Below are 26808 nucleotides of genomic sequence, written 5' to 3' on the forward strand. Positions count from 1 at the left end.
ACCTGCTGACACTCACTGCACTTTGATGTTTTGATGATATTCTGGGGAAAAACTGCATTTACCAGAGCAGTTCCACTGCCTGAGGAGTCCCTGTGTCATGGAATTCAGGAGAACCCAGCAAAGACACCTCTGCAAACAGACTTGTTTATTGAAATAACTGAATTTGACATTTAAAAAATCCAATCTGGCTTCTCTTACACTGTAGCAAAGCCTCTTTCAAATGGGAAGTGGAGAGGAGACAGCAAGAGGCAGAGAGGAGTTTAGCATCACTAATTTGCTGAGCTCATGCTTGAACTGACACATTTTAATTCATCTGAAGATAATTTTTTTAAAAACCAGCATATCCAGGAGGCAGATTAAGCCAAAAGACACAGAAAACAATGAAAGATCACCTTTGGTTTACCTCTGTTCTGCAAGGGCTTTTGCTGGCAGGCAGATAAATCAGTTTGTTTAAACAGCTACTGAGCATTTCTGCTCTCAAGACAGAGCTGTCATCCTTGCTGAGACAGCTCTACCTCTGCAACATTAATTTCTAACCCAGCCATTCTGGTCACTCCTGATTCACAATGGTTAAAGAAAAGAAAACACATTTGCAACCTCTGACCACAGCAGAAAAACCAGTGAAAACCAGAAAAACCACAAACAGTTTAAGCAGGAGCATCATCTGATGTGACACAAGGCAAAATTACCCATCTTTTATTGGATCTCACATTTGGCTTGCCCTCCCTATCTTCAACAATTTATTAGATCAATTATATATTAAGGGCATTATTATTTTCCATGTTTCCTTTGCCTCTGCCTGCAGCAAACATGATTTTAACAGACTCACCAGTGGAGTGTCTTTGCCCCCAACAATGCTGAGCCCCAGCCCTGAGCGACCCTTGGAGATTTCTATGGTCATTTCCTGCCCTGGAATTATGGCACAGGTTGCTGGATCCACAGGCAGTGGAGCTGGGAACACACCTGAGAACATCAGGAGGGAAAGAAGTCAGTCAAACAACACAGGAAGAAAATGAGAACCACCAAAGGGATGGTGTGACAACTAATTCAGCTTGTTTTTTTTTTTTGCTCTTCACCTTAATGAAATTGAACTACAGGATCATGCTGAGTCATTTCTGGTGTCTCTAAATCAGAGTGATTTGAGTTTTGGGAATAAATGCTCTCAGTAAAAGGCTGTGAGGACATCTAATTCAGTTTTAACCTCTATAATTCAGATTATGATGGAAAGGGATATTCCTTCCAGGGCAGGTAAGGCACCATGGAATGAACACCATGACTCAAATTATCCTTCCTTCTATTTCAATTGAAAATGAGATCATCTTTGTATATAAAATTCAAGAAAAACAAGTGAAGACACCTTCAAGCTCTCAAAAATTGTGACAGGAGAGAAAAATACAAACACACTATAAAATAACTTAGAATAGGCAAGTGCATGTTCAAAGAAACTAAACTTCAGCAAAAGTTCTCTGGAAAACAAAATGAAAACACCAATTTTAGGTTAGGGTACTACAAATACATGAGACTGTGGCAAAGTCACTGGTTCCTACCATGGCTGGAGATTTCTGCCTCTGGAGAAAGGAAAGGAGGTGCTGGCTCCAGGGCTAAATCCTGGGGGCTCACCAGGGCTTTTGTGGAAGATTTGGGCTGTTTGAGCTGGTTGAGGACCTAAAAGCAAAGCAGAAGCAAGAGAGATCAATTATCAGTCCCAGGAGGGAGTGATATGGTGAGGGCTGCTGGTTATTGTGCCTCACTAAATCCTCAAAATCGACAGAGGGAAACAATTTCCACACATTTAAAGGGGAGCCAGTCATTTTTTTACATTTCCATCAATAAAATTATTTTAGTGTCTTCCCAGTTAATCCTTTCCCCCCCAGTCTTCACCCAAATCAAGCCCTAGAACCCTCCCTTAGTGGTTGAAATAAACACAAACATTTTCCTGAACACACATACATTTTCTGGGAGCTGCTCCTCTGGCTCCTGCTGATCTGCCACCACTGGTGTGTCAGCTTTACATTTCCCATCCTAAAAAGTCAAAAAATACAAAAGGTAAACACAACTGTAGGTAACTCAGCTTGGAAATACTGGCCTTGCTTGCTGGACTTTAATTATGTCAAAAGATGCCAAACCCCACAGGATTTCTTTTTTTTTCTCCCCTTGAAGTTTTCTCTAAGCTTTGCTGTAACTCTACAACTGCAACTATTATCCAAAAGGATAACAGGAAAAAAGATAAAGTGGTGATCTCATTGTATTATCAGAGGTGTCAGGGGAGAAATGGGAAGACTGCTTTGTCATTTTCTGAGAGATTGTTTTAATGAGCAATGAAAAATTACTTCATACTTCCCTTTTTCACTGTGATATGTGACTAAAATCTGAAGCTTCATCTTGCACCACAAGCAAGCACCAGGCACCACCTTTACATCTCCCTGATCTTTTCACTGAGGCTGTGCTAGAGGTACTGAACAAAAAAAGCACCAAATACATCCAGCATTTGTCAGAAGCCTGCAGCCTATTGGTTTTATCAAATTCAAACCCCTCAACTCCATCCAAAAGCACTTTTACACAGCCTCTCCTCTTTGCCAGTGTTTCAAGGATGTTTTCTCTTTGTGGTGAAGACAGGTTATTGCTCCAAGTTCAAACTTTTAAAGGCAAATGGATCCATTCTCACATAACATTTTCATTTTGTCACATTAAATCTCCCCAGTGCATCCCAAAGCCCCCTCCAGCAATTCTTTTCCAAGGATACCTTATGGAAAACCAGATTTCTTCAGCTCTCAGAAACCCAGGACCTTCCATGAGGCCACCTCAACCCTCAGCTAATAAACACACAGACTTTGCCTAACACTTCCACTGGCTCCACTTCAGAAACAAAGTTGTTTTCCTTCCCCCTTCTTATCATCCAAGCCTACAATGATGTCCATTATACAACTTTATAGCTTTTAAAGTGATGAAGTGACAACAAAGAGTATGTTGTGAGAGACTGACAAATTTATCAGCAACAGATGAATAGAGAATGATGTGAATTTTTTAACTTTCCTTTTATTACAGCTGTCACTTGGTGAGACATCCTGCCCATGCTTTGAGCTGTACATACTTGTGGAAGATCTCTGCTGATAAGCACATACTTTTTATTTACTCAGTGAACTTGATCTTACTTGTTGACTTTTACATTCCTGATTTCTCCTGACACATGACTGAGAAATTCAGAAACAATGGTGAAGCAGCACTGAGGCTCTGGTAGCAACATCATGCTATGAAAAACAAGGCACTGTTTTCTTTTGCTTCCACAGTCACTACAAGATTTGCAAGACAAATCTCCCTTCACAAAACCACCAATTCCTGTTGTGCTGCACTGCAGATTCAAAATTTTAATTCTAGTTGTGCCTACAGACCCACTGCCTTTGGGCCAGAACCATCAGCACACTCCCAAAACTGAGATCCACTCTGAAATATTTCCCATGGAGCTTTTAAATCCTGATGGTAAGAACACTCAGAAATCATGAAACTGGGTTTTGCCATTATTTTTCATCCATTTATACCCCTAAACCAAGGGCTGGCCCAACAGAAGGCATCATGGAATGAGCAGTTGGGTCTACAGGAATTCCAATACTTTGCTAAGTGCAGGACTTTGCCCTCTCTTACCTCTCTGCCACTGCTCTGTTTTGGAAAACTCTTTTTCTTTTTTTTTTATCTTTCAACTTTGTGTCCTTTGGCTCCACAGTTCCCTTCCTTCTTGCTCCAAGTCTGAAAATATTCTGGTTTTCCTGTGGTTCCAGAGGCATCTCCCCCCTCCACCCTACCTTGGATTGCTGAAATTTCTTTTTCCTTTTTAATGAAATTAAATTCAGCACTCAAAGAGCTGCACAGCATCATAGCCTACACCAAAAGTTCATGTATTTTTATCTGCTCCAGTCTTTGAGCAATTTCTCACATTATCCTGCAATCCCTCTAAAATTCCTTGCCAAGTTGAGCAAGAACTCCAATAAAACCAGGTGAATGACACCTGCAAATACATATAGGGAAACTCTGATTCATTTATATTCCAGCCCATCAGAGGAATCTGCACTGGGCTACCAAACAGCAATAACTCAACCTTTTTGTGATCCATTAGGGACATAAATCAATCCATGGGTGATTAATTCTGATGCTTGAACAGCACATAACACTTCCTAACTCTTGGAATTCGCAGTCTCATTAATTAAACATACTGACTACAGAGCATTATGTATATTCAATTTATATTTGCAAACCCCAAGACAATCCTTGCAGGAGACATGATGGAGCAGGAAGAAAACATCTAAGAGGAAAAATATCCAGAAATGTCAGGTTTCCTTAGCTGAGAAAACACAGCAAGTCCTGCACTCCTTGAAACTGGAGTAGGCAGGAAAAAGACTCTCTCAGCAAATTCTGAGGTACCTCCAGGTTAGTCAGGTTGAGTGTTTTCCATTTTAAACTTTTTTTAAACAAAGAGATCAGAGCTGCACCCTGAAGGACTTTCAGATTCCTGATAATGCATGAGCCTGACCTATTAAACAACAAAAAGCTCCATCTGTATCAATGAGAAGTTCAGTATTTATTACAGTGCACACTGACAGAACCACATTAAACCACAAGTTATGGCCTTAATGCAGAAATCACTGAGAGCAACTCTATAGCTGTGCTATTCAGGAGGCAAGACTAGATGATGATAATAGACATCTTGGCCTTAGAATTTATGAAGCTATGAATAGAAATGAGAAGATGATTTACAGACCAGGATTTTTCCAAAGTTTGTCCCACAGGGATGGCAGGAGTGGAAACACAACCCCCTCATTCATCAAGAACCCAGGAAAGGGCCAAAATGCTGGTGAAAACTCTTACCTTGGTATTTTAGCAATTTATTCTGAGTGCTCAGTTCATGAAAAGCTGTGTGTGTAAAGCTGAGTTTGATTCTGCTTTTACACCTACTGAGTATTATCTGACAAAAGTGCTGCAGCACTCCAACAAAAAGGCAAAGAAAACCAATCAAGCCTGGTGAACTTTCACATTCTAAGCCCTAATTATCATCAAATATTGCCTTTGGTCACTCACAGCTTTGTTGGATTCTTCATCAGTCAGGCTTTTCATGACAACTTCCAAACTTGGGTCTTCCTCACCACTTGCAGGTTCAGTGCCACCATGGTCCTGGGAGAAAGGATTGACAACAGCTTTGAAACAAACAGCTGAACAGAAAAATTAGACAGTTTTATCTCTTTTTTGTTGCTTTTTCAGTTAAAGCCTCCCAAGGTCAGGGGGTGAAGGAGGGATGCAAGGCTGGGAAGGCAGACATTGTTCAGGCTGACCAAAAGCACCACAAGATATCCTGTCCTGCAAGACCCTGATTTAAGATCTGTTTGCTGTTTCTCACTTTTCATATAACACAGATAAACAGATAAGGTGAAGATAAAGAGATAAGATAAAGATCAGAGAGTAGCAGAAGAAAACTAACACAATATAACCCATGGTAACTATGGCACCCTGATATTCCATTCCAGCAGCCAGGCTGTTTAATGGGATCTGACAAGGTACATGTAGGGTGCATGTAACACACAATGTTAAATATTTATGTGGCATTTCAAAGATATTTGAAGATATAATTTCAAGATATAAGAACAATTTTTTCTTTATTTAAAGAGAGGCAGAGCTGCCAAAGCAAGCAATGTGAACTACTGTATAACATCACTATATTTGGTTATGTTGATTTTATATAATAAAAAGATACCAGCTAGAAGTAAAAACCTGCATTTACTTATAAAACAAACATAATATAAATAGTAAGAATTTGCCATTAGTGCATGAAACTCAACCCACAAGCATCTACCTCTAAAGACACACTTTGGTGGAGTTTAATTACATCCATTTGACCACAGTACTGAATGTGCCTAAACAAAGCTCTGTGCTTCATCCTGAAGGCAGAAATATTAAGCAAAGCTGGGAACAAATGCAGGTATTAAAGAACCAACAGAGCTAAAATGAACTCTGTGAGTTGTAGAGTAATTTATAAAGCACCAGCTGTACTGCTGGTGTGGAGGAGAGGAGGAAAAGCCAAAGCATTCTCCAGAAATGACTCAGATCCAAACAAAATATGAGCAGTTCTTGCTCTGTACAGCACTAGGCCTGCAAGGAGCAGCCATCAGGGGTAACAGAATCTGGAAAACAACAGCAAGAGTGCAAATAAACAGGAGATGCATCCAGCCTCACCTCCCTGGCCCCTGCTGAGGGATCCCAGCCACACTCATGGAAATACCAGGAGTTTGATGCACATGGATTTATTGAGGCAAGACCAAACCCCAATTGAATTACAAAACATCTTTTGCTTTATTAGCTCAGATAGAAATAGAATTAAAAAGCAGCAGCAAGGCTAACCGTGTAGTTCATCTAGAAAATTTAGTTACACCATATTGAGATGTCAAAATGATAACGAGTGTGGTGGCTGCAGGGATTCCTGGTGCACAGAGGAGCAATCAGTCTGCTCTGGGGCTGAGGTAGCAACAAGAATCACAAAAAAACACTGGCAACGTGATCACACTGAGATTGTTTCTGCATTGGAAGATTATTCCAGGCAAAACTGCCTCACCACAAGTAGCACAAGCAGCTGAAAAAGGAGCAGGACAGGAGGTGGCAAGGTTTTAATCTGGAGCCTTTTCTTCCTCCAGTTTAATACCTGCTGTAGATGCCATGCAGGTCTGTCAGTAACACCCAGATCAATAAAAAAGAGACAGGGCAAAATAAGCCCTATTAGGCCAAGTCTCTACCCAATGCATTTTATGATCCCAGGTTCAATTAGACAAGGTGCTCGAACTTATCATGAGCTGCTAATTATGATTAATCTGTGCAATTTAGCAGTCTCTAATTAAAAACAACAGCCCACAAACCTTACCTCAATAGCAGAGTGGGAGCCTGAAGGCAGTGGGAAGGGAGTGACAGCCATCTGGTTGACTGCATCTTCACTTCTGCACAACAAAACAACACACCATGTTACACACCAAACCAGGCTGCACAAACTTCTCCTTTGAGCTGGTTCTGCCCATTAAGAAAATACCTTCAATAGCAGGAGAAAAACAACTGTTTTTTAACCAGAGTTAGAGCTTAAATCACTTCATTTTTGCTCTGGGTCCTTGCTCCCCAACAGATCACATCCCTCCATGGGACCACTGGAGGCTCAGCTGGGACACACTGACTTCATGTCCTTTGGAAATCTAATTTTGTGTGGATTATCAGAGGATGCAGTTGGAGTTTATGGTCCCTACACATCCATAGAACTGCTCACACTTAGCCTTTTTTAATGGTCCCTACATCTGTAAACTGCTTGTTTATAGTTTCACATGCACATTACTGAAATACAATACCTGTTTTAATATACCAGATTTTTTTGCTGTTGTTGTTCATTTTTGCTGTGTTCTTTTCTGAAAGATTCAATGTAAAAACTTGGAAGTGACTTTATAAAATGCAGGAAGAAGAGGAGATGAATGCTGATTCTCCCTATTATTTTTCCAAAATGCTTATGATGTATGGCATCTTTTTCTCTCTCTTTGAAACTCCTCTGAAGTTGACATTTGATTAAATTGGGTTTTTATTTAACAGCATTCTGCCTTGCTGATGTTTTTCCTCGAATGCCATTTAAACTGATTTGTTTCTTGGAATTAGCTCTGCATTTTTGGTTTTTTGGTTTTTTTTTGGCCTCTGTAAAACCAAACCAGGTAACAGATGACTGCAGTAATATCATTTAAGGCAAATCATCACAGAATGGTCTGGGTGAGACTTTAAAGCTCATCCAGTGCCACCCCTGCCACGGCAGGGGCACTTTCCACTGTCCCAGAGATGCTCCAAACCCATCCAGCCTGGCCTTGGACAATTCCAGGGATCCAGAGGCAGCCACAGCATCTCTGGGCACCTGTGCCAGGACCTGCCCAACCTCACAGGGAAGAATTTCTTCTCAAAATCCAAAATAAATCTACCCCAGCCAGCCTAAAGCCATTCCCTCCTGTCCTATCACTTCATGCCTTTGCACAAAGTCCTTTCTCCAGCCTTTTTGCAGGAGTCATCAGTGATGTTGCTGTTTCACAGGTACAATTCTAGATGAAAGGAATTGACTTCTCATGGCTCCTCCAGGTTTGATTTCTGGTCCTTTTCACTACATTCCCTGTTACTGTGACACGAGCAGAATTTTTTCCTCTTTAATTTCTGGAATAAACTATTAGACTATTATGTGTTTTTTATGGGAGTGTCTGAAAGAAAAAAAAAAGTCTCATTTTCCCCCTGCAGGATTAAAACAGATGGAGCTAGCATGTTCTGATCACTGAGACACAGCACTGTGAATCAGCACAGCAGCAAAGGGGAGTCACAGGCACTGGAAATGGCAAATCCTGCAGGCAGAGGTTGGTGGATTCATTTACTCATCTTCAGGCACACAGCTGAGAGGAGCTGGCTGGGAACTGCTCAGAGCTGTCCTGGCTCCAGCCTCTCCTCCTGCCCTGCTCAGGGCTCTGCAAGAGTGAGAACCAGAGACACAGGGCCAGGACAAGCCCAAGAATTCCACCAGCATTTCACAATCTCCAAGTGCATTTTACCCCAGGCATATTGGGCAAGGACATTTTCCCTGCTCTTATCTTCCTGAGACATCAATCTCATTATGGTTGGTGCTTTTCTAACCTACAGGAATAAATCAGCACAGGAGAGGCCCCCAGTGATTTGGTGATTTTTTTCCTTTCCCTGGCAATAGTTTATGTGAAGTACAATCAGCATGAAAAGCAACCCCACTCTGCAGTTCACAATGCAGGCTGCATGCTGTGCAATTAGGAGCAAACATGGAAATAAAGAGGAATATACAGATAAGCTTTTGTAAGAAATACCCTAAAAATTGCTAGACAGAAGCTTCATGACAAAACAAGGGTGTAATTAATTATCCAAACTGGTTTTCACTCCATACACACACAAACCTTTGTATTTTTTTCCATCAGTGGGGAAAAAAAAAAATCTTTATGCAGCTTTAAGTGGATGGCCATTTTTATTCCAAGCAATAAAAAAACTCACTTACGGTAATTCCATGGGGGAAAAAAAAAATAGGCAAAAATATAAAAAACCCCAAGGTTACACAGTGTCACAACTTGTAATCTCCCCCTGCTAGGACTCGTACATATTTAAATACTTTAATGCTGCTTCAAAGGAGAATGTTTCAAAGCAGAATCAAAATGGGAATATATTTTAAAGTGACAGATCTAATAATAAATTGCTGTTTCTGCTCTCCACTTCCACAAGTGTCCTCAACTAAAATGTGAATTTATTTATGACTAAAAGGAGCAATCATTTTCTTTTGATGCAGGGGCAGACAGCTTAGAAATCTGAACATCATATTCAAATTACAGTGACTGCAGATGAGCATTCAACATATTTGCCAACAGTTGCTCCAGAACCACCTCCAAAAAAGCTGTTCCCAGTTACTGGTGCTCAATAGTGCTTGGGGTTAAGGTGTCTAAACCTTCACACTCAAAGGTTTCATTCCTTTCTAATCTAAATAGGACTCCTGGACATTCCCCATCCTGTCTCTTGTAGACCAAAAAAAATAAAATTCCTGATGTTTTGCTCCAGCTGCACACCTCTGCAGCTTAAGCAAAGACAAATACATTTATCACTGAGTTAAATACCACAAAAGCTTGGTACAAAAGAAGCCTAAAGAGAGCCACATGCAAATATAAATCCAAAGGGAGCACTCATTCCATGCTGCAGGAGGGAAGCCTGAAGGGAGGCTGAAGTTGGGTGTTCTAAGGCAAAATCAAGAGAAACCCCAAACCAGACCCACTCAGAGGGGCAAACCCAACACCCAAATTATTTTATTAATCACAGGACACACTGAATTCTCTCTGGGGGCTTCTGGCCACTTCTGACTCATCCAGATGTCCTCTGGATGTCCAAACCAAGGGAGAAGAACCTCTTGCCAAAATATCTGCAAACACACAGCTCATCAGCACTGAGAGCATTTGAACAGCAGCTTTGCAAGGGCTGTGGGTGCTTTCTGTGGGAATCAGAAGAAAAACCCCAATAGCTTTGTGAAGTGAAACAAAACCTGAGATAGAACAGAGCTGTGGAACAAGGGAATAAAAGTTTCCTCTGCAAGGTGACACCAGGACATGAAGTCTTGCAGATTATCCAAAGCTTATACTGTCCACATCTGCTGGCTAAGTTAAAAAATAAAAATAATCAGGGTTTAGTATTTTCTCATCTTTATCTTCCCTCTAGAAGCTCCTTTGGACAAGAGGAGCAGCAGGAAAGCTGCACACTGAGCAGACACACTGGGTTCTCCTCCAGCTGGGGCAAGGCTGGACCTTTGTGCTGTGCATCCTCCTGACAAACCTCTCCCACAGCAGCAAGAACAGTCTTGCTCTGCACTTCCTCTCCATCCACTGCCAATTACAGGGGAGCCACAGGCACACAGGTATTTTAAATGAACTAATGCTCATATAAACTGCAGCTTAGGTCATCAAAGGTTTTGAAGAAGCCCAAATTACTGAATTTCCTGAACAGTGTGCTTGTTCCCACACGTGTGTGACAGAGAGGAGGAAGCAGCTCTGGAGAAAGCAGGAAAAGTTCAAACTTGCACACGCACAGGGCTTATTTTTAAAGCTTTCCCACATGAAAGTACCTCAGCAATCAAAGCAAGTAAAAACAGGAGTTTATACTGTTAAAATATGGGCAATTATGTAGGTTTGAACAAGTGTAAAAATAATTTCTAAAGCATGGCAGCAATTGAGAGGGGCACTAAATGTGAGATGTCACTTGTAGAGGCTCTGAAAGAAGAGTCAGTCACAGCAATGGGGAGTGCTGAACAACCCAGACACTCCCCAGTGCTTGGAGTAGAAGGATCCCTCTCCTCTGCACATCACCATCAATAACAGCAGATTACACCTGGAGGTGCAAGGAGGGCTTGGGTGACAGATTTGTGGGTTTCACAATCCCAGCAGCTGGAAGCAGCAATATCAGAGCAGTGGCTGCAGTGTGGGAGGGCTCAGGACAGGTAACAGATGGTTTTTAAAGCAGAAAACCCCCTCACTGTTAAAGCAGTTCTCATGGTTCATCACAGCACAAGGGGTTTTCTTTTAAGGGATAAAGGCTGACCAGAGTGACTCACTGAACACAATGATGGTTTGAAATCAGAGGAATTCACTTTGATTCAAGCATTCAGCTATATTTGATCTGCTTGTTATACCAACACTGAAGCATCAAAACAGATTAAAGGCAGTTAACTGAGCATGGAAAAAACACTGAGTTTGCTGAATCATAAAATTCTCACTGTAAAAGAGCACTCTGATGTAAACTGGATTCCCTACTCCAGATGTAAAATGTAATTATATTGTTTCATTATGCATGTTACAAGGATGGACTTACAACACATGACCACAGTGGGCAGAAACACATTCTATTTTGGGAACTGGAGCACAGACACTCCTAAAAGCAGCAAGTCCCTTTCTCATATTATCATCTGTCTAATTCCTGTTGGAGAATCAAAACAAGAATTTCAAAAGGCAACTAAGACATTACATCCCTTATTGCCTCTGCAAAAAGGAAAGTGACACTATAACTGCAAATCTTTTAGATGCTCTTAGAACCTCAAGTAATTAATGAGAACACTGGGAAACAGGGCTGTGTTAAGACCTATATTTTGGAATCTGGCCAAAATCAACTGCTTTAAATAATCATCTCAACCTAATTGAGGAAAAGATGCTCATAAAGCAGAGTGAGCAGCCTTCAGACATAAGGGGGTGTCTGTGATTCTCACAACAGCTACTGAGCTGTGTCTCATCAGCAAAAATTCCAGGAAAGGGTGGGAATGCAATTGTAACACTACCTGAGTGTAAAAAAGTGTGAACAGACTTTTATAGCACACATGGCAAGTCAGGATTTTAGCAGAAAGTCAAAAGGCTGAGGATGCCTTTTATCCTTTATCTCTGTCTAGAAAAAGAAATAAATTTGGAGTTGGAGCTGGATAATCTTTAAGGTCCCTTCCAACCCAAACCATTCTTTGATTCTCTGAAGTTATTTAATGATAGTTATTACAGCTCTCACAGAAAGGCTTTTCTGTGCCCAGGAATTTCTGGGCTTCTTTCACAACTGATTAAGGAGTTTATGGAAACATCCCCCTGCCCTGCACATGAACCAAAACACCAGGAATAGGAAAACCTGGATGCTGTTTCCTGCTTCCAAGTGGAAGGCAGCATGCTTATCACTCAGAATCTCAGGGAAAAAAGGTCTCAGGGTATCAGAAAGGACACTTGGAAGAGCCCAAAAATTCCACCAATTTGGCTTTTATGCCTTGAATCAGCTCAGTCAGGACCTTTTTTAGGATATGGATTGCTGTGTTTATTGAAAATTATAATCTAATCAGGTTTTTCACTGGTGGAATGAGAATATTCCTATTTTTATGAACATGAAAACCAAATTAATTTCTCTCACAACTCCTGCAGTCCATGCCATTTTGCTGTGGTGTAACATAGCCAAAACACATCCAGAGGCACAAAAAGGCCACAACTCATGTTTTCACTCAGCAGCATCCACTGGGTTTGTGGTCTGAAGTGGAGGAAGCACCAAGACAGACTGGGCTCATGGAACACAGCTTGCATGAGAAGAGCAAATAATTCTTCATTGTCCTTAAAATACAATTTTAAGAGACACAGTCTAATTTGTCTTTGCCAGAACTTGACCACACAGCAAAAAACAAGGGACATTGGTTTTCTCCCCACATTTGGGGCAGTGCTCCAGTTACTAGGGATGCCCTCTCAGGGGGAGAATTCCCTTTTATTGCTGCTCCAGGGGCTGCCTGGGCTGAGCAAACAAACCCATCAGTGGTGAGTGCAAGGCCAAGAGCAGTGACAGGACATTGTGCTCTTGGGAAGATGGAACTTTACAACTTCAGCAGCAGCATTTAAAAGTAAAAACTGGGGTTTTTTTAAAAAATTTGAGATGGAAACAAGAACCTCCAATGGTGTTTACAATATTGGGAATATTTGTGATAAATTTTCGCCTGGAAACTGAAAAAGGAGAATTTTAGCTGAGAACCTACATGGCCTTTGTGTCTCAAACACCAAGGATCTCCACTCCATGGGAAGTGGATCTGACAGGGCCCATCCCCTACAGTTCTGCTTGGAGCTTGGCTTGGGCTTCCACAAGTTGTGGTTTTGCCTCTGGAATTTCCAACCAGACACATTTTCCACAGGCAATTAAATAATGGTGAGTGAGCCGTGGGGAATGGCTGGGGAAAGTAACACAGGAGCTGCAGGCAAGAGAATTAATCTCCTCCAGATCCTCTGAGCTGCCAGGGATAGCAACTCATTCCTCATGGTGCTAATGCTGCTCTTCCATCATTTCTGGGCATGCTGCACCAGGCAGAGCTGTGGCAGTAAATGCACACATTTATATGCATTCACCCACAGATTATTACATTGTTCACAGGGAGGCTGTGGATGAGCCAGGAATATAAAATAATATCAAGTATGATGGATGTGTTGGTGGGGAGACCACCTTATAAAATGGCATGGGGGTAAGTGCCCAACAAAAGGCACAGCTGGAATTTATTCCTAAATACACATCTATGGAATTCCAGCCTGTTAAAGCATGTATGAGTCCTGGGAAAGAGGCAACTTCTTCCCAGACCTCCTGCCCAGGGTCAGAAGAGCAACACTTCCTGAACTACTGAGGGAATGCACACAGGTGTCTTTAATTCATGTACAAAGAGGAAAATTTTTCATGCTTGGAGCGAAAGAAAAATGCCCACATGTAATTTTTATGCAGATGAAAGGATGTTTTAGCATATTCCCTCCCACACACAATCCATCCCAGTGCTCCTTGGCAAAGTCAGGCTTCCCCTCTGTGCAAACAAGCCCTTGCTCACTTTCAAAATCTTCTTTTGATGCCCACACAAAGGTATCCTTCAGAATTCCACCAAGCCCATGCTTCATCCTGCTCCTCCCCCAGCAACCCTGAGCCTCTGCACCATTTCCACCCCTCCTGGCTGGATGAACCTCCTGCCCTCTCCAGCCCTGTGATGGTTCAGAGCCATCCCAAAGCACTTTAGGAAGTTGTGGGAGAAGCAGCTCCCATGCCCAAGAGGAATAACTCAAGTTTTCAGCAGACATCCCTAAAATAAGCATCCATTTCCATTAGATTTTTTTTTTTAACATTATTATGAAGAACCCTTCAACAATTCCAAGAAGAAGAGTCAGGGGAAAAACTTATTCACCTTCAACGAGAGCTGAGAAAGTTCAGCATGTGCAAAGCAGGCTAAAAATGTAAATATGTCATGGAATAGGATAAAGTGCAACAAATGTTTTGATGAGAACTGCTCTTACCGTATGAAAACCAGCTTGACCTTTGATGGGGCAGTTTTAATGATTGCAGAAGCATTCTGGTGGCTTCTTCCATACAAGATCTGGTTGTTTATCTGTTAAAAGAAAATGATTTTCATGTAAGTGGAGGAGTACACCTTGTTCTAATTTATACCACCAAGACTTCCAAGTTTACTGTGGGATAAGGAGATAAGACTCAAAGAAAATGTGGTCTCCAAATCTTGATCTATATAAAACAGGAACCAATGCAGAGCTAATTTACTGTTATTAACAAACCACAAATGAGAGAAATATTTTTTTTCCCCCACAGATCCCTTGAATGGGTTTTAAGGATTATTCCCATATTTTTGGAAAACAACTTGATCTGAAGAGAATCACACAGATGTGACAACAGCACAGATGTTTAGACAGCCACTCCTGCACTTTGCCTGCAGGCTCTGGCCATTTAGGAAAACTGGCTGCTAAGATTGTGCTGACTCCTCAGCACTGCTGAAGGAAACAGGAGTGAGAATCAGGGATGTGAAGGACAATTTAAGGATGTGATGCTGCCTCACTTTTGCTGTGCTGGATCCACACCTGAGCACAGCAGCAGACACATGGAAATGCTGCAGCTTCCAGGGGAAAGCAGCCTGACCCAGACCAGGGCTGGGACTGGTCAGCAATGGTGTGGCCACAGCACCAGGGCAGTGAGTGACCCCTGAGCTGGGCACTGCTGGGCACCTGCAGGGCTGGGGACAGGCCAAGAGGGACATGGAGGGGCTGGGGGGTGTCCAGGGAAGGGAAAAGGGCTGGGAGAGGGGCTGGAGAATCCCTGAGGAGCTGGGAAGGGGCTCAGGCTGGAGAAAAGGAGGCTCAGGGGGAATTTCTGGCTCTGCACAACTCCCTGCCAGGAGAGGACACTGGGGGGATTTGGGATCTGGGAACAGGCTCAGGTCACACCAGAGGAGACTTAAATTGATATTTGGGAAAATTTCTTCATGGCACAGCTGCCCAGGGCAGTGCTGGAGTCCCATCCCTGCAGGGATTTAAGAGCCCTGTGGATGTGGCACTGGGGACATGGGGCAGTGCTGGGGGAACAGTTGGACTCTGTGTCCTACAAGACTTTTCCAACCTAAACAATCCTATGCTTCAATACTGCAGTTTTTTCCTCCCACTCTAAATTTACAACATAATATTTACATTCACATTTGATATACCAATGCTGCTTAAAACAATAAGGACAACGGAGCCCAGGAACGATTTAGTTGTGATTATAGAAGGAATTTCTGTTACTGCAGATGTTTGTATTGGATTCTGGGTTTGTGATCTTAGAAGGAATTTTTTTTTCATCCAGACAAGAAGCAACAGGCCAAGTCTTGAAGCCTGGTGTGATATGGGCTAGTCAGACACATTAGGAATATTCACAAATCTTATTTTCATAGGGTCAAAACATGATGCAAGTTCATCAGTTAAATAAGGACAATGCAAGGACAAGAATAAACCCCCAAACACTTGATTACTGATTGGGATTGAAGTGTAAAACTTTTACCTATTGAGTCTTTTACTGTACAAAGAGGGACCCAAGAAAGGTCTAAAAAGAAATAATATCATACAATATCACCATTCCCAAAGAATTAATATGGTTATATCTGCAACTGCAAGGTGAGAAGCAATATCCTGGCTCATGCTTCATTAATTAAACATCAATTTAAAAAATCCAGTGGCAAAAATGAATGAATGCTCAGCTGCATTCTGGCTTCAAGCTCAACTTGAAATTTTCAGTGAGTTTGTTGACTTAATTTCTCTAAGTTTGAGAATAAATTGTTCACTGGGAATACTGTATGCTTTACAAATTGTTTGGATTTAGTTAAATTACCATCCATTTTCCTAAACAGCAGACTTCTTAGATTAAAATTTATAGTCTTTACTCTGGCTAAATTAATCCTATTCACTGCATGTATCAAATAGTCCAAAATTTAATTAGCTGTGAGCTGGGTCTCTAAGTTATAATTATTTAATTACTCCAGAATGAAAACATAATCAAAGTAATATATCTCCACAAGGTTTTGGACTGTCCTACAGAGTTATTACACCCAATATTAATTTTTCTTTTCTTTTTTTTTTAAGTACACTTTCTTCTGCAAAATAAATTAATGCTCTGTTAGCTGCAGACACCACAGTGATGAGCAAAACACCAAAGCCTAGTTAAATAAAACAAAAGAGAGAACATACAGGATTTCAGCAGAAACACCATTTTAAATCTTTCAAATTAAATAAAGTAACACATCAGATTACTCAAATACTACTCTGGGAGTCAAAACCTATAAATCTGTGCTTTACTTTTTGCATTAGAGATTAGAAAAGAAAAACAGAGCCTCGACTAAGCAAAAGAAATAAACTGATCTAAATCAACCTCAACTCTTCTTTCAATGTCTCTTTCCATAACACCTTGGAAAGTCAGCAGAGCTCAGAGAAAGATAAAAACTTGCTGCAGGTATGAGGTCAGGTCAGCACACAAGTTCAGCCTTTAATGTAATCACACATTGCTTTATGGCAGATTTAATCACAGATCCCAAATGTGCTGTTGCCTTCACCTACAAAAGTTTTGGTTTACAGTTTCATGAACTGAAGTAGCAGAAAGTACAAACTCACTGAAATCTGAGCTCTTGGGTTCAGAGGAAAAAGTCTCCAGGATTGTTTGCTTCTCAAACTTTAATTTGCAGAAGAGAAACATTAGATATGGATATTAAAAAAAACCCCAACCCACACTGTTTTTACTACGTGGCAGTAATGGAAATCCATAAAATTAGTATCATCTGATTTTTATGAAAATCAAGTTAAATGATACCCCTAAGCTAGTAAAAATACTGGCTTAGCTTTCTGTAATAATTATTTCTTTGTACAATGCACTGGGTTCCTTCTTACCACAGGAATTGTAGCATTTCAAGATTCAACCAGACTCTCAGAAACAATGGGGAAAGTTTCAAACCCTTTTTTTTCATCAGTCAAATTTTATATACTGAAACCCCATAAGGTCCACACACCAACTGGAGAGAAAAACTAATTAGAATGTGAATTTCCCCTCTCCTCACCAAATTTCTTGCTGGGCACAAGTTTAAACATGTGCATCATCTCAAGTGACCAGCAGAGCATAAAATCCATAAGGACAGGAAATATCCTGCTCTGAGCTGGCAGCTGATCCCTGTGGCTCCCACCTGGGCAGTGTGGACAAAGGGCACTGGGAGCCACAGATTGCCTGTGCCCTCCTGCCCAGCTCCACCTGCTGCCAGCCTGAAAAGCACCACCCCAAAAAATGCACACCAAAAAAAAAAGATTTGCATCCTATTGTGAAAAGAGCAAAAGGACACTGGGGCAGTTTGTGCAAGGGAGATGTGGCTGCCCCATCCCTGGAGGATCTCCAGCTTGGAGAATCCTGGGATAGTGGAAAGTGTCCTTTAAGGTCCTTCCCAACCCAAAGCATTCTGTGATTCTGTCCTGTGAGTCCCCAGCAAATAAACTGAGAATTAAATGTCATCAGAACATCATAGAAGAGAAATGGCATGGTGAGTTTGACTGGGGAGCTCATTTACTTGGGTAAAATACTCTGTATCTATTATACTATAACAGCATAGCTTCTATTTATCTAAGCACCTTAAAATAAAATAGCAATAAAAATGCATTTAGCACAAATGCTCTCTGGCTTTGAAATATGACAAAAATGGCATAAAGAAATAAAATGTAATAATTGTCTCTCAGGCAACAGTCCAGAATGCACAACAGGCAAACTTTTACAGCTATTTTTGACTCAACACTGACTTTTACTCTTTCAAGAGGTGCTGCAGCCTCACAGAATAAAACACAGAGTGGGTTGGGTGGGAAATGACCTTAAAGCTCATCTCATTCCAACCCCTGCCATGGGCAGGGAAAACTGCACATCCAAACAAGCAGCTTCTTTCCAAATCCTGCCCCATTTTCAGCAAGAGAAGGGGAGATGGCAGAGCATCCCAACATCAGGAATTCAGCACAAGAGGGCTCCAAACAGCCTGGTTTATTAATAGAAACTCATGGGGAGATGATAATAATGACAATAATGACAATAATGGTAATAGCAGGGTGGATTATTCAGTGTGAAGCAAGCTCCTGACAGGACAGGCCCATGCAGAGCTGAGGAGCAGCAGGACTCAGGGCACAGGTACAGCTCCAGGTGAACCTGCTGAGGACCTGCTGGGCACAACCAGCCCCAGCACTGAGCCCAGCCTAACAAAACACAAAGCAGAGCAGACACCTGCACTAAACCAGCATGAGAGTGAGGCAGGAGCACCACAGATGGTTCCTCTGCTTGGGGAAAGAACAGAAAAGCAGAACTTGTGTCCTGTAAAAAAAAAAAATATCCTTCTGCACAGAGACTAAATTCTGACCCAAGTAGTTTTCCCACATGTATAAAAGTAGGATGAAAGGACCTTCTTCTCTCAAAAAGCTGTTTTCTCCAGCCACATACCCATCCAAAATACATCAGTGAAGAGGTATTAAAAATTAACAATCACATGTTTTTTTATGTGACCTGCATTTCCATCAGTGTCAGGTTGTGAAAACAAGCCAGGATCATACCCCCAAAATGCTACTGTTGTTTGCAGAAGCTAAAAATGAGCTGGTATTTCACTAGTTCAGCAACAAAAGATTTTAGGAATAAGGAGCTGAGGCAGTCTGGCAGCAACCCACATCCTTCAATTGAATCCAATCAAACTCCAGTTCAAAAGAAAAATGAAGAGGTAATATCTATCTGTCTAAATGGCCATCCCATCAACCTGAACTCCATCAAAAACCACAGGGGATAATCTGCACACTCTGCAGTGGCATCCTCTGCTCTAATGGAGCAAGACTGTGCAAGTGGGGCATCCCAGCACAGCCCAGAAATTCCCAAGATGTGCATCCCTTCTCTTGCTGAGATGTTCCAGTATTGAAAACTGAGGGGTAATTACAGATGCAGATGCAAATGTACTTTAAACCTGCAGCCAGGTGAGAAGCAGACATGAGTTCTGTCCTCCCACTGCACATGGCTAAGGCACAACCCACCCTTTTGTAATGTAGGCTGTTTGAATTTATCCTTTCCTATAAGGAACTGCACCCCCGTGCCACTGATGGCTCATCTTAAATTGGATTGCAAAGATAAACAAGGGAGTTATTAAAGTCTCCTTGAATTTTTTATTTTAATCTTGGCATTTCTGAGATGGAGAATCTCACTCTCTTTCTACTGAAAGGAAAAAACTCACCCACATTTTATTTCCAACTAAATAGGGAAAGGAATGAGGGCAACACCATGACTTTGGGAAATGCTCCTTATATTGTGCCTCACCGATGCAAAACTCAGCCTTGAAATATATGGGATTAATGTAATTAACAGTGACTTTTCATGGACTTAACTTTAAATCCTCTGCTCTACCAGGAAATACCTATGATATGCAGAGGAAAACTGTCCCATGAGTTCTTTCAACACACCCAAAATTTAAAAATTTCCCTTTTCTTTTACCATTAGAATTCAGAATCAGGGATAGAAAAAGCATCATTCTGAAGGAAAAAGCAATTTTCCTACCCTACTCCATTATGGTCCAGACTTTTAAACCTTTTCTCACATTCAAAATGAAATCAACTTCAGATGATGATGTTTTTATAGCCAAAAAAAAAAAGTCTTTCTTGTACTATGTGTATTGAAACCCCCTAATTAGAGAACTGTTAGACAGTGACAAATGCTTGGACAATTCTGACTATTCCCAGGGTACCCCCAGGCAGTCAAACTGCTCTTTCTCATGTCAAGAAATGTGAAAAAATAGGTGGTTTTCTGATTGCACAGAGAGTTGCTGAAAGATCAAAGCATCACCACCCACGGAGAGCAGCAGGTCAGCAAAACCCTGATCCTCAGTGAGAGTCTCTCTCCTGGGGAAGATCCCCAGGGATGGAGGATTTTTTTAAACCACTGAAGCAATCACGACGTGGGGAATCACTGCAGGTACCAGCAGCAAAATGTCATTTTGCAACAGCCCAAAAATCCAGATGAAGTGAAGGAAAAGCTGCATTTTCAGGCTGAAGGTGAAGCAAGGAGACTGGAGAAAAAGTGAAGACAAAATATTCCACTTGCTAACAAGCTCCCTTGCCTTGTGGGTGAACTCGTGCCAGACACAACTAAAGAAAAAAAAGTATTTTAAGTTGCAACAGATCAAAACAGATTAGAGCATGAAATTTATTTTCAGGATGGGGAATATCCCTGTCATCTGTAAAAACACATATGGCAGCATTGAGGGGGTTCTGGCTTTTTTTTTTTTAACATGAAGTGTGAATTTCCCTGTAAACCACACATGCACTCCAAGGACTGATTTACTGTCCCCTTCCTGCCTTCCAACAGCCCCTCCCCATGCAGAGCTTGTGAACATGCTGAGAGCACAGACTTCCCTGACAAGACATTGCTTTTCACAGGCCAGTGATTTTTGTTTCACTGCAAACACATTTACCTGCCAAAGGCCAAGTTCTCACTTGGCATAAATCAGCACAGCTCCTCGCTCAGCCACCTAATTCCACTTGCAGGCTTTAAATAAAGGTTCAGGAGCCTCTCCCTCCCTGCACACCCTAGAGGAGATCATTCCCAAAGTGCATCCAGGACACAGTTTTACCCCCAGGACTCCATCCCCAGGTGCACCCAGGACAGTTTTACCCCCAGTCCATCCCCAAGTGCATCCAGGACAGTTTTACCTCCAGCAGATCATCCCCCAGGTGCACATAGGACACAGATTTACCCCCAGGACTACATCCCCAGTGCATCCAGGACAGTTTTATCCCCAGGACTCCATCCCCAGGACAGTTTTACCCCCAGGACTCCATCCCCAGGACAGTTTTACCCCAGGACTCCATCCCCAGGACAGTTTTACACCCAGGACTCCATCCCCAGGACAGTTTTACCCCAGGACTCCATCCCCAGGACAGTTTTACCCCAGGACTCCATCCCCAGGACAGTTTTACCTCCAGCAGCTCGTCCCCGATGTGCATCCGCCCGTCCCGTCCCGCGGGGCCGTCGGGGTTGATCCCAACCACGAAGATGCTCATCCTGGAGCGATCCTTGTTGCCAGCCAGGCTGAGCCCCAGCCCATTCTTGTCTTTCTCCAGCTCAATAATGTGCAATTCTCCTGGGAGATCTGCATATCTCTGCCTGATTTTTTCTGAAAAGGTCAAAATGTAAAGGGAGTTAGAACGTGAAGTGAGTTACGTGCAGATGTTCAACAACAGGCAAAAATATGCCAGAAATTTATGGCTTTGTCTGCAAATAAGTGTTTTTAACAGAGCTCTTTTCAGCATAGACTCTAAAATACCATTTGTTCCACGTGTATCAGCCACACAGCAAAATGCAGCATCAGCTGCAAATACTGCTCACATTAAACCCATACTATTTTAATTATTTGTACAACAGCCTGGTTCCAAACCAAAACTTTTCTGAAAGGAGGGTAAACAAGGAAATTCCAGAGGCACCTTTACCTTACAAAACCTATCAAATTCAGGAAACTCTCATAAAGTTCGAGCTGGTTAATTAACCACTGTGGGAAACTGAAGCACTTAATGGCTCAAACACCACTGCAAGCTCACATCTCAAGGTAAAACCTTCTGCTCCCTCCTGGTGACTCAGGAATCCTCTCAGCACACTCTGCTGAGCTCAACGGGCTGATTACTCAGAGCAGATGTCACAGACAATGGAGATGAGTGATTGCATTTTTAAATGCAGCCTCACCTGATGTTAAAGTGGTTATTTGTCTTTCATCTGCATTTCAAGCATTCCTGTGACAGAGCCTGATACATTTACAAAGTTATTCAGAGCACAGAGCCTGGTTGGGGATGCTGACAGGTTAATCTGAATTTCTTTTTACCACATATAAACATCTATCACTATTGCTGGGGAGGGCAGCTCTTTCCTGTCTGCCTTCCCTTTCCAGATTCTAAAGTCAGTTTAAAGCACCACATGCACCCTTCAGCTGGGCCACACATTTTGAAAAAGCAAATCAAAGAATATCCCTGTGGCTGGGTGTCACCTTAGCACAGAGCCCAAGGTGAAAGAGACTGCTGCATTATGCATGAAAAGGAGAAATAAGGGATATTATATGTTCAACCATACCCCTGAGTCAGCAGCAGGAGCTAGATCAATATTAGCTACTACCACTCTCCTGGGGAAGCATATTTTAATAGTATGATTTAACTGCTGTAGTGAATGTTCCCATGACAACAAGAAAGAGGGAAAAGAGCTGGGCAAGGTGAGAGGGAGGCAACCAAAAGTGAATAAAAACTGCAGAGAAGAAAGATGATGAGGTAGAGATGCTCCATCCACCAGCCCTTGTGCTGTCAGGGTAATTTAGCTGAACATGGGACATTCCCAGTGGCTCTTCTCTCCAAGGATCCTTCCTGAGTAATTGCTCCAGCTGCAGCAGATGTTTGTGCCTTGGCAGAGCCCATGGGGACATGGAGAGCAGCTTCAGCCCCAGCTGAATTTGCCACACTGAGAGCAGCACAGGCACCAACCAGCTCTCCCCTTGCTGCATTTGCAGGCTCCACATCCCTAGTGCCTGAGCCTAAAATCCCCTGGGTGTGCTGTTAGGCTGAGATGATATTCCTGGAAAGCTGCAGAGGTCTGCACAAAATGAGAATATCACAAAAAAAAAAAAATTCAGAAAGCTCACTTGTTACCATCAGTTCTATGCCCCCCAAAATTCACATAACTGTGTTAAATGGCAATCCATGTAGCTGTGTGGTTCTTTAATGTATTTCTTAACTAGTTATTTAATTATTATCTTCAATGTATTTCTTAACTAATGTAATTAGAGATGTGGTTTGCTACATGGATTTGAAAACTGTTTTGTCTTCTTAGTAACAGGAAGGGTCTCAAAAATGATGTTTCTGAAAGCAAAGAAGATGAAGCCACACACAGCTACACCTGGTTTAATTTCTTTGCCCACGAGGCCAAGTCCAGACCTGAAAAGCTCCAAGACATTTTCTGCCCAGCACAATTAGACAAATAACTCATTACAGCACAGCAAGGAGCTGCAGCACACCCCAGAACAGGGCAGAAAAGGGTTTTTTTTTACAGATTGCAATTCTGTGGCTCAAACTCAGAATGGGAGCTGGAGGGCTGCTGTCCATCACTGTCTGCCACAGCTCCTTCCATTGCTTGTTGTACATGGGGAACAGATCTCACTTGTGTTTGCCAGGAGCAGGGAACATGTCTAAAGCATAATTTCAACAACTCACAGCCAGCTGCACAGGCAGGAGCTGAAGGAGCAAGGAAAACACACACACACACACTTAAATGCAGTGCAGATGAAGCTGCACATCTTCAGACACTGCCTCAAAACTCATTCCTGGCTTGTCAGTAGAACCACCTGAAATTCCCCAGCATGAGCAGCCCTGTGACACTGCAAACACACATTGCTCCTGCCTCTGAGACCAAGGGCAATCTGTAATTCCACCGTGTTTCCTCCCCCAAAAATGATTTTTCTCACATGGGAGAAATGTTGGCAGTTCAGAAGCATGTGTGTGTTCCTTTCTCAGCTGGGCTGAAACTAAAAGTGAGCTTTAGTCCTTCAAAAATCAGTAATTTGGGCAATTTATTAAGATGGGACAAAGCCCCACTAAAATTCCATGCTGGGCCAGGTCTGGAAACTTGGTGAGTTGAACCCCAGCTCTGTCAAAATGCCCCACTGTGGGAACAAATTTTGGGTAAAGAAAAAATTAACCTGGGCAAAAAGCAGAGACCAACTCAAGGGTTGGGAACTTTATTTGTTAAGGGGCTGGGTTGTTTTCTTTGGGGTTTTTTTAAAGCATCTTCCCCATTGAAATCTTTGTTGAAAAAAACCCCCAAACTTATGTACAACAGAAAGAAGCCTCTGTGTGGTCTAAGTCCTTGTTTCTAAATTATCACATTAATTTCCAAAGCAACTATTCCGTGGTTTGAAATGGCTGAGGTGACTAAGAGGTAAAACAGAGGGGAGCAGGGAGGGAGGATGAGGATGCTCAGTGCCTGCCCCATTTCCATCCTGGCAGGAGGAACTGCTGTCCTGGAGAAGGGACAAGTAGAGACACCCCTGCTATTAAAATCCACCTTCTCCTAGCATGGGCTGCCTCCTCACCAGAAGGTTCTGGCTCTCCCCAGTCCCATCTCCTGCAGCTCAGCCAGGAGGAGCTGTCCTGGCCAGGCAATAAAATGACAACAAATTCCCAGTGGTGCTGCCTCACTCATCCCATCTGCATACAAATATCCTCTGAGCATCCAGCTGACTTCCTACAGCACTGCCATGCTAGTCTCAGTTTGCCTTTTAATAAGGATCTCACAAGATTCTTTTAAACAAGTATTTACTGCTTAAACAAACCTGCATCTAAGACATCTTCTTTGTAATGCCTTTTTCTGCTGTTTTTCCTCCTCTCCAGCTGGTATCAGTTTCCAGCTCCCTGCCTAGGGTTGGGGGAGCCAGCTAGCATCTGCTTTTGCAAAGAATTCCATTATCTGCCTTCATTACCAGATACTTTACACGAGGCAATTGTAATTCTGTTGTTGCTGCATCACACATGGGACACGGATCTCTTGTTCTGGCACCACTCGGGGCTGTTTCCACCCTCGGTGACAATATGCCCATCACAACTTCTGCAAACACATCTCACCGAGGATATTTCACCAGCTAATACTGCAGCCAGCTTCTCTTAAAAATACCAGACTAAACACTTTAGTGATCACTCCTGCGATGGTATTTCCCAGTTACATTAGCAGACAATTGCATTTCAAAGGGAAACCCTGCAAATGGAAGACAACTGCTCTCAAACAATCCACTGTTGTGCTGCTGCATGTTTCCCTGCCTCAGCCACTATTCCTATTATATTAAACAGAGAGATAAAAGAAATAAATGGGGACAATATGGTCAGGATATTGGAGTTTGCACAATCTAGTCCTGCAATAAATACGTAATTTATCTGCAACACCAGAACCAGACACTGCTTCTCAAAAAGGCAAAAGGCTCCTTAAATGCCAGGTATTTATATATATATAAAGCACTTACAAAAGGCTGAAGAGCCTGTTTCCCAAACCTGCTGAAATGTCCAGTTAAATGAGCTGAAAGGGAAGAGGTGCTGCTTTGGAAAATGGTGTCTGCATGAGGCAAATGAGAGTCCATCCAGAAAAGGTACAAAGAGGAAAGAAAAGGCTCTGGATGACTCAGCGAGGTGATTTGGTTTAGTACCAAATGCTCAATATTAAAAATGTCAAGGCAAAATATAAAGAAAAGGGGAAAAAGACCACAGAGAACGACAGCAGCTGATATCTGAATACAGAAGGTGATGCTGAGGATTTTCCATCCCTCTTGTGCTGCCTCAGGTCTCTATTAGCAGCATGTGCTGGCTTTTGGAGACCTCATTTATCAGCCTGTGCTGGTTTGAATGCATTTATCTCCCATTTTTATCCCACAGCACAAAGCCTGGTTGCAGCCCTGGCCCTGCCCAGCACAGCTCCTCACTGGGCAGTGACAGACATCAGAATGCAGGCAGCATTCTGCACAGGGCCAGCCTTGCATATCAAACAACCAATTCCCTTCTTGATTTCACTACAAACATTAAAAAAAAATTAATGTAGGGAGTCCCTTGAAAGCTAACCCTAGAGCTGTGAGGGCAGCACGTCTAATTTACTGATTACAATTTACAAGAACCTAAATAAGCATATTGAAGGGACCATAATTGAACAAATGGGGTTTAGAATTCTCCCACTACTAATAATATAATAAGCTTATTGTTTTAATCTTCCCACTAGCCCTCTATTCAGCTCCAAAGAAGCAGAGAGTTCTTCAAACCTTATCTCAAAAGTGATGCACTAATTTGTTTTCATAAGCTTTAAAGAAAAAAAAAAAAAAAAGAGTATTTCTGTATTGTTTTTCTAAATTCCATTAAATAGTTACAATTCTCCTCTCAGTGGCCAGCAAGGATGAGAAGAATAGGGCAGTTGTATTCAAAAATCTAAATGGAAGGGCCAGAGATGCTGTTCTCATCACCTCAGGCAATGAGAGAGGTGCATCCTCTCAAGTGCTATTATCTGCAAACCTGGGGGCAGAGAGGTCCCTACTGACCCAGAGACTCAGCATCCCCTGCAACCTCCCTCTGGCATCCCCCTGGCAGCACTTGGAACCCATTTGGAAAACATTTCCCAAACCTGAAGTGATGATTTGCAGGGAAAAACAAAACTCAGCATTCCTATTTTCCCTTTGGCAGACTTCAGTTAATTCTCCCAGTAAAGAAAAAAGAGCTCCATGGCTCCTTCTTCCCCAAAATACTGTCAGCCAAAATAGTTTAACATTCCTTCAAATTCCATGAGGGAGAGAACACCAGGTGCCACAAACAGCTCAGGTGTGGCTACACACCCTGACAAATGGAGCTCACTCAACCTCAAGTGAGAAACAAACTGGCATTAAACTCT

General features: G+C 42.2%; 1 protein-coding gene across 2 annotated transcripts in view; it reads right to left on the reverse strand.

The window, feature by feature from the left end:
• Positions 1 to 26808, reverse strand: part of PATJ (PATJ crumbs cell polarity complex component) — a 128054-nt gene that overhangs the window by 30531 nt on the left and 70715 nt on the right. For both annotated transcript variants that reach the window (XM_079313976.1, XM_079313975.1), the window contains exons 26-32: positions 21339 to 21535; positions 14355 to 14446; positions 6896 to 6968; positions 5068 to 5160; positions 1951 to 2022; positions 1548 to 1665; positions 830 to 963 (exon numbers count right to left, since the gene is read on the reverse strand). In XM_079313976.1, coding sequence (XP_079170102.1) covers positions 830 to 963; positions 1548 to 1665; positions 1951 to 2022; positions 5068 to 5160; positions 6896 to 6968; positions 14355 to 14446; positions 21339 to 21535 — 779 coding nt within the window. The remainder of the gene's footprint in view (positions 1 to 829; positions 964 to 1547; positions 1666 to 1950; positions 2023 to 5067; positions 5161 to 6895; positions 6969 to 14354; positions 14447 to 21338; positions 21536 to 26808) is intronic.

The sequence above is a fragment of the Erithacus rubecula genome, assembly GCF_903797595.1.
Source record: "Erithacus rubecula genome assembly, chromosome: 10".
Classification (NCBI taxonomy): Eukaryota; Metazoa; Chordata; class Aves; order Passeriformes; family Muscicapidae; genus Erithacus; species Erithacus rubecula.